At 41.2% G+C, this 9,214-nt stretch overlaps 1 protein-coding gene across 1 annotated transcript in view; it reads right to left on the reverse strand.

Annotated features, from left to right (window-relative positions):
• Nucleotides 1–4,917: 4,917 nt before the first annotated feature.
• qsox1 (quiescin Q6 sulfhydryl oxidase 1) overlaps nt 4,918–9,214 on the reverse strand; it is a 26,510-nt gene continuing 22,213 nt past the window's right edge. The window contains exons 12-13 of the mRNA XM_023401948.2: nt 7,516–7,677; nt 4,918–6,917 (exon numbers count right to left, since the gene is read on the reverse strand). Of these exons, the coding sequence (XP_023257716.1) occupies nt 6,103–6,917; nt 7,516–7,677 (977 nt within the window). The 3' untranslated portion in view covers nt 4,918–6,102. The remainder of the gene's footprint in view (nt 6,918–7,515; nt 7,678–9,214) is intronic.

Raw genomic sequence — 9,214 nt, forward strand, 5'->3', positions numbered from 1 at the left:
GATTTTTAAAGTGTAGCCCAGCTAATTCAGTTTATCACAATTGTCAGAGTTTGGGTTACGTTCAATTAAAACTTGGCTGCCTTTTAATTTTTTAATGTGAAATTAAATGAAAATAAACTGTTGTTAAAATGTGTTTAGGCGCTCTATATTTTGCTATTTCCATTTCAGATAAGGATTCAAATCAAATGACCCAAAACCTATTTAATTATAAACAAATGGCATTAAATAAAAGCTTTTCAAAGCCCTTTTCATTGCCTCAGGATTTCCATCTAAAGCGAGGAGTGAATCTTCCCAGTTCAGTGACAGGAGCAGTGTCAGCTGAGTGAATTAAAACAATGTGACTGACAAGTGTTGGATCTTCTCCAGCTTCATTACCCAAACACTTCCTGTAAGCCATATACACTAACTCAAGAGGAGGAGGGGGAGTGACACCAGAACAGAAGAGAACAGAGCAGAGCAAAACAGCACAGAACCAGAACAGAGCAAAGTAGAACAGAATAGAACAGAACACAACACAACAGAATAGAACAGAGTAGAACAGAACGATAGAACAAAACAGAGCACAACAGAACAGAACCAGAACAGAACAGAATAGTACAAGACACAACAGAATAGAACAGAGCAGAACAAAGTAGAACAGAACACGACAGGAAAGAAGAAGGAAAGGTCAGCGTTGTGTTGAAATTAAAATAGTGCAGTTGAGCATCTGTATCAAGGCCTAAATGCAGTGGATAGAAGGAGGTTATCGATTGACCCCCTGCTGTTCACACTCCTGCCTTGCTCTCCACTGGACACAGATTAACTGCGAGGACTTACAGTCGGCCACAATGTCCGCCTGTTCCTCTTGGTAACAACAGCAGCCCAACACGCTGAATGTGAGACGAGATGTTTGGGAGGTCAGCAGATGAGCGTCCACATGCGAGGGGGAGGGGCCGCAGCAGTAAAATGAGATGGAGCTGACCCTACTTGACTCCTGCCTCTAAAAGGCTGAATGTTTAAAACCGAAAGGGGACCTGGCTTAGTTTGGATGTGATATATTCCAATACCGTATATTAACCTTTTTTTCATAATTTATTCACCCCCCCTTTCCCCCTCCCTCTGTCCACAGCAGGAAGCTTTATAGTATTATTAAAGTCAGAAAGAGAGATGACAGAAAAATGCATCAAGGCCCTCCTGCATTTTAATATCAATACCGGAGGGGTAATAAACATCGAGGCAGAGAGCATACAGGAGAGGAGCGACTATAAAACCCTACATTGTCTAATTTATGGAAGACAACAACAGGGCAGCAAGGTGAGGTTTTTACCCTTCAGTCTGTGCTTTCATAACACAACAGCGTCTCAGTGCACAACATTTATTTTCAACAACAATCAACACATACAAAAAAAAAAAAAAAAAAAGTTTTGAAAGAAGTAATCAGCAGCAGAAATGGCTCATATCTGGAGGAGTGATGACAAACCGGACGGCTTCTGTAAACAGGCAATGTTTCGTGCTGAAGGCAGTTAAGCAGAGGGAAACACATACTTATCAGGGAAACAAAACAATCCCTTATAGTCCATTTATTAGCTGTTCCTGAGCTTTCCATCATATCATTTGATCCTCATCAGCAAATAGAGTTTGCACTGCAGTTGTCATGACTTGTCTGAGCACTTTAATGACCTCTTAACCATAAAAGCTTAGCTTCAAACCTCATTGTTACTGACTACCAACTGACAAAAGCATGAGCTGTAAACACTAACTGTAAGACTGCAATCTGCAGCTCCAATAATGCAGACAACTGAAACAAGAGCAGAAACCTGAAACCCTCTTTGTCACAGACAGACAAGTGACATTCTTAGAGTTTCTTTGCAGTGTCAATGTGCAGCTGAGTTGAGATGAATGAAGTGTTTTGTTTGTTTTTGTTGTACTTACAATATTTGTATCTGCTTGTATGTTGTACTTTTGTAATGATGTCCTTTCATTGGGTTATCTGTAAATTGTGTATTTATTGTATGAAGTACAAACATTTCAAACATTTATTTTGGAAGAGTACTTGTTGTCAAGGCAACAACTAATGGGGATCCAAAATAACCACCAGACACTGAGTCACTGAATGGTTTGATGAGGATGAAAGTGATGCGAGTCTTATTACAGCTGAACACACATGAGAGATTTTGGAGTGACCTGTTAAACAACGATCTCCACCGCCGAGACACCAAATGGTGGGACATGTTTTGGAAAAGAGACGTCCATCCTCCAGGAGAGTGCAGAGGCTTGTAAAATCTACATTTAGGAGCAGTGAAGCTGTTAAGTTGTTTATAGTCAGTGTTCTTTTGCTAGGTTGCATTTAACAATATGAGAAATATGCCTGTTTACTTTCCCACTGTGAGTTAGATAAGAGGACAGATATCACCGTCATGTCTGTCTGTTAAATATCAAGCTGCAGCCAGGGGGCAATTAGCTTAGCGTAGCTTAGCATAAAGACAGGACACTGATAAACAGATAATCTGGTACTATCCAAAGGTTACTGTCCACAAAAAAAATATCCTATATACACTTCTAAAGCTCACTAATTAACACATTAGTAATATTTTGCTTGTTTAATTTGTACAAAAACAAATAAGTGAAAAGGGGAAAAGCTGTGGTGATTTCCTGCAGGAATATCCAACATTTTGTCAGATCTGTGACCGAGCAAACATTGACAAACGTCTTTTATCTACTCGACAAATGCCCTTGTTGGAGCATTATCTGTAGATACTCTACAGACATACTCTACTCTATTTTTAACATTTACCACCTTTAAGTTACTGTCGGGCAGTGGCATCGTTTTTTCTTCAGTCTGTCTCTTCCTTCTGTTTGCTCCCGGCGTGAGAGGCCATGTGAGTAGTTTGACAGTTTTACAGTACTGCTGGTCTTACTCTTGTTTATAGTATTTTAAATTTTTATAATTTGCAATTACTGTCAATATCCAATGAAAACTTTATAGGCCAACTCTGTCATCAAACTTTACTGGTAGTGTGTTTAGCTTGATGCATAGCTGTGCACCCATGTGAATCCTGAGGGCAGAGGAGTGATTCAAAACCTTACTAAATCACATCATGATAAGTTTTTTTGCTTTAGTCCCCGATCTGACGAGTTTCACTGATAACTTCTTAACTGGCTTTCTGCTGCTCTACATTTCAATAATCTGCAGGAACACCCCTCAAATTAAATCTCTTGTGCTTGTAAACCTGATAAAAATAAAACTGATTGATTCTGCCTCTGAATTCAGACACATTAAGAGCACAAACACCTGCGAATGTCTCCTGATTTAGATTCGAAGCCTCTGTCCTCAGTGCGAACCGCTCACCTCGGCCTTGGCAAAGCCACACACAGATACTACATTGCTGCCAACTTCCTCATTAACCATCATTAGTCTGAACCAGCAAAACACTTGCAGCTCTCTGAGGCTCAAGGCACCTGATGAAGGGCTTCTGTCGAGTAAGGAGCACGGAGCATTGCTGACTCCAATCCAATAACAAACACAGGTAAACATTTAAACAGATTAACAGATCAGATGTGTGGGAGAAAAGTACTTAAAACATAAGACAATATGGATTTAAGAAAGAAATATGAATTTCAGCGAAGGTAAACAAAGAACAGCAGATGCCAGATGTGACAAAACAAATAGCCAACAACCACACAAAAAGTTTGAGAAAGGCACATAATTCCTCCTTTAGTGTGGCACTTTCCAAACTAAAAAAAAAAAAACCCACCCTGATATTAAAATTTGTCTTATGATGTATTGGATAATGTTTGAAAAAGGAATAAATAACATGCAGAAGACTTCTGTGTGTGACAAACTGTGCTTTTCTCAATCCATTCTGGCAATCATAATGTGTCATTGAGGGTCTCATTCAAAGTATGTGAGAGTTTGATTAAGTCACACAACCACAGCTGCTCAGCCTTGATGCTCCTCTGCTTTAATGCAAGGCTATTAATCAACTTTCTGTGTTGTGTGTGTGTGTGTGTGTGTGTGTGTGTGTGTGTGTGTGTGTGTGTGTGTGTGTGTGTGTGTGTCTGTTGTTGGAGGAACTGACTGCCTTAACTCAACTAGTCCACCATCCAACGCTGTCATACTGCTGATGTTGAAAACGTGGTTTGGATAAAGATATGGAGTGGGGTTTGGGATGAAAGTATATACACGCATGTGTGTGTGTTAGTGTGTGAGTGTGTGTCTGGGTGTGTGAGACGGGATGGGGGTGAGGTTAAAGGGGCAGGATTCAAGGGGATTCAAGCCAATGTTCCAGAAAACACAAAGCTCAAGATCAAGCATCGGTTGTCTTTCAGATGGGCCTGCTGTAATCCGGGCGACATCAAACCCGCATCCTCCATCCATCCATCCATTTATCCCTCACACACACTGCTCCCTCTCTGAGGGTCCACTGCTGCGCCACCCCCAGCGGAGCCCACCTCCAAGTGTGTGAGGAGGGAAGAAGCCCCACGAAAGCAGATTGCGTTTTAATAAAGTTTATTATCTGCAGGGAGCTAATCCTCAAGGGTAATCTCTCCCCTCTAGTCCTAAAGGAAAGCTGGATTACTCACTTGCTGTAATCCCAATGAAATTGTTAGGATTTAGCTTGCGCTGCACAGCAGATGGCAACAGGCTTTTTCCTTCAACCTTGGATGCTTTAACCCCCCATTATACATGCAACACCCGCTCCTGCTTGTCTCATATCCTGGCGGTCTTGGTCAAAACAAAAAACAAGCAGGAACTTGTTATTCCCAATTCTGCAAGGTTCTGTAAAAATATTTTGACATCTTGAGACAATACAGATGTTACAGAGGTTTAACCCCTCTTTGTAAATTCCAGTTAATTGGTAAAAATGCATTTAAAGTGATGGCATACATCACCAAATTAAAGTTTTCAATGACTGATCAGAGAATTGAAAAAGCGAGTCCTTATCAAAAATAATTTTATTGATTCAGACAGAAGCGAAGAAGCAAACAGAAAAACACAGTGTTTTTGAGATGACCAGCAGAAGCTTTACATCACGGACAGCGGCCAAAAACAAATCCTGCTTATTCTAAAACCTTGTCCAGTGTGAACATATGTCTCGCTCCACAGCACTTCATAAGCAACCAGAGTAGCTGTTATGTGGGCTCAGCAGTGTGATGTAATATTCAGAGATGTGATATAACGCTCAGTGTAATGTAGACCAACTCAAAGGATCTGCAGAACAACAGGCGAATCAGCTCTTCTCTGGAGAAAGTTACTGTGGAGCTGCTGGTCCAGTCACAGTATTCAGAGATGAGCTGCAGTCCCGCAACAGTTCTTAAAGATCCCACAAAAAATTTAAGGAATTGGGCTGTTTCCTTTTTGCCATCTTATCATTTAAAAAAAATTAAAAGAAATGAACAAATAACACAAAAATCCCAGTGACAGATTGGAGGGAAAAGACAGTTATTAATTAATTTAAGATATAACCGAACTCATTATTTTTGAAATCACTGAAGAATCACCTATTCAGTTATTTAGTTGAATTGATTCAAATATTATGTACATGTTAATATATACAAATTGATACTGAAACTTAATTTTTTGGTCGTAGTACACAGGGAAGTAGTAGGAGGTTTTCATAACTTCAGTAAAGCAACAAAAAAATTAGTTGCATTAATGTCATACAAATAATAGAAAAAAAAAAACCTAATTAATCTCATATTGGGTTTAATTCTATCCTTCATAAGTGGTCAAACAGAATCAAAAGCACAATTGTTTATACTTAACTCAAGCACAAACCCCAAACAGAAACCCACTTGTATTTTCCACAGTGGAGGTGCTGCCTGAGCAGCTCTGGAGGCCGGATTAAGTGCAAAGTTACACAACTGCCCTGATTGTAAGATTTTGAAGTTTATCTGCAAATTTCCTCTTCTCATTCTTTCCAGTTAGACATCACACCATCCACAATGTTCGGAATAAAACATGTTCTCGCCTCCTTCAGCTGTAGGCAAAAGTTAAGTGGACCACTTAAGATGGTGATAATCTTGGCACATCCCCTTACTCTAACCCCAACCTCAGCCTACATGAACTTAATGAATGTTAATCGTTGCTCTGACTCAGGTCAAATTTGAATACTCTTTGGTTCAGGGCAAGGATATTTTAACCCGCCGCAGCTTGAGACGGTTTTTAAAGAACACGTACATGGCGAGAAGACACATAGTGGACATGAAATAAAGAATGACACACAGGCTGATGTCCACTTTGGAGAATCCGATGTTCAGCATAGACATCCAGCGTCCCCTGCGGCTCAACTCCTCACCGAAGTTCTGGCTTGTCAGTTCTCGCTTTTGCAGCCGCTTCGTCTGCTGCGCCACGTCCAGCTCTAAGTCTGCCTCCATAGGCTGCAGGCCCACCATCCCAAGCCCCCCGTCCAGCTCCATGCCGAGCCCGAACACAGGCCCGGACTCCTGCTCCACCTTCCTCTGCAGGGTGCGTGGTCTGACCCGGCTGGAGGCAGCCACCTGCAGCGCCTTGGCCTTGTAGTGCTGGTTGACAAATGAGTCCAAGTCCACGATGTCCTCCTGCACGTCTCGCATCCTCATTCCCACGATGCTCGGCTTTCTGTGGGCCTGCCGCCGACTTCGGCCGACCTCCATCTCAGGTTTGGCCCAGGGACTCGGCTCAGATGTCTTACCGCCAATCTCATCTGCTGCTGCTGCTCCCTCCCCACCTTCCTCTTCTTCATCTGCCATTGCTTCATCCTGTGGCTCCTCACCCTCCTCCTCTTCTTCTTCCTCCTCTTCTTCCACAGTGGGTTGTGATGTTAGAGGATGAGTCATTAAGTCCAGGGCCTCCCTGGCTTTCCTTTCTATATGTTTCTGAGCTTCTAATGCTAGCTGCTGGCTGGTGTGTTTTTCCCTCTGCTTTGCCAGGATCTGGACTTCATCTTCGAGATAGTCTTGACAGTGAGAATAAAGAACAATACACACATATTATTTCTAAAGCCATCACATCTCATCTAGAATCGGATACTTTAATAATCACCCTGAGGTCATCTGAATCAACAGTGAATCTTTGGTATTCACTCATCACAGCAAAGAATGTAGAAGAAAAACTACTGTCCCCACCATTAAACAGTGGCAAGCCAATATATTAATAACTCACATTTAGAGAAGATGCAATACGATTTAGATAATAAATTTTATAGAACTCGTTATATTACATCATTACGGTACATTAGAGCATGAAATTAGATTATTTTTACACCCACACAATATCTTACAATATTTTACTTTATGCTCTTTTTTAAAAACACATATTTCCTTTGGCATTATAATTGTTAACTAAGCAACAACTGAATCATTGTCATCTGTATATGAAGCAAGCTACTTGATAAAAAATGTCTGAAGAGGAATGACACAGGTGGAGTTCATGATCATCCCGTTTGCTAGTGAGCTCTAGACTGTTAACAGGGAGGCAGAAGGAAAGTTTGTAGTTAAAATCCTTGAATTTATGAGATATGAGCTTTTCAGAAAGCTGTGGCATGAGCCCAATACCTTTGAGGATGCTGCTGGAGGAGAAGTAGGACAGGAGGAAGGAGAGAGCCTGGTCCTTGTTCCACTGGTGATCCCCGTTGTCCTTCACCATGTGGCAGGCCGGACACATTTCTGGTGAAGGCCACTGGATCTTCGGGAAGTTGGGGTCTTCACTCAAAGCACCTGGAGAGATAAACACAGAAACAGGGCTACTGTACTGTACTGTACCCTACTGTACTGCAGAGTTGTGACCGCTTCTGTGCTGGCAGAAGATGGCAATATAGGTGGGAAAAAAAAGGATCAATTGTGACCATGGAAGGGTTGCTGGGTCATTGAAATTTAAAAATCCAGTATTGTGAGAGCCACAGAATTAAACCTACTGGCATGTATTACTGGCTCATGCCTTTTTAATCCTCTTCCTTAAAAAGGTGTTGCACAGATCTGCAGAGATGAACAAACAACTAAGTACAAATGAATTATACAGGCAGTATTAATTACTATTCCATTTTGTGACACAATATACCTCTATTCTACTACACCGAGGAAAATATTTCTATATATATTTTCATTCTGTTACCGAATGTTAAACATACGATAAATTCAGACAATATGATGCATTGCTATACATGAAACTTCCTGAATATACTGTTTACTGTATATAACACTCCTGATATTAAATAGATCGAGTTACAACACCATATGGACTCAATACAACATTTGAATTATACCTGTAAGCAATTGATACTAGTCTTATAGAGATTGTTTTTGAACGCAGAAGTTAGACTTGGACTTTTTTTACATGGTAGAGGATCAAAACAGGCCTATTGTTTCACTACTACAGCTTTGTCAGAGTCTTTCTCACAGTAACAAACTAACGAGCACTTCACTAACTTGTATTAGATGATACACAAGGTCAGAAAATGTTGGATAGATCAGGATTCAGTCCAGATGCAGTGACCTCACAGCTCCAAGCGTCCAGTCAGCTGCTTCATCTATTGTTGTTGTTTCTTTTATTCTCCTTGCTGCTGCGCTGACTTGAGGATATTTAAGTGCTTTGAAGACTGGATGCAATCTGTGTTGAACCCATTTGATCTTGTCACAGAGCTCGTAAAAACTAAGTGCCCATATGCATATGTGTACGTATGTGTTTAAGTGTGTATATGTAAATCATCTGTCTGTGTTTGTGTGCATGTAATCTAGGGATTGATATTTGTGTGTGTGTGTGTGTGTGTGTGTGTGTGTGTGTGTGTGTGTGTGTGTGTGTGTGTGTGTGTGTGTGAATGTATGACAGGGTCTAATAATGATCAATGGGCTTCTGGGATGTCCCAGTGGGAGGGGTGCTGAGATAATAGATGTGGCCAAAGTGGACAGCTTCCCTACACACACACACATGCACACACACTATTTTCAGGCAGCAGACCCCAGTGGTCTGGACCACCTGTCTTGTCCCTTCACACCCCTTTGAAAGCAAAGTCCAATCTCCAAATTGAACATGAGAGCAACAGAAACCTCAGAGGGCATCTGCCCTTCTAATGAATTAGAAACTTTCTCCTTTAACATGTTTTCTTTTATGTAGCTGCTGCCCACCAACTCCCCTCATCTCACACACACACACACACGCACACACACACACACACACACACACACACACGCGACAAAAAATATATTTACAGGCTCATATGCAAGCTTAGATAGACCCACACTGTACAAATCCCCCCAA

This window comes from Seriola lalandi, unplaced genomic scaffold (assembly GCF_002814215.2).
Source record: "Seriola lalandi dorsalis isolate HSWRI2012SDOR001 ecotype SW California unplaced genomic scaffold, Sedor1 jcf7180002053835, whole genome shotgun sequence".
Lineage (NCBI taxonomy): Eukaryota > Metazoa > Chordata > Actinopteri > Carangiformes > Carangidae > Seriola > Seriola lalandi.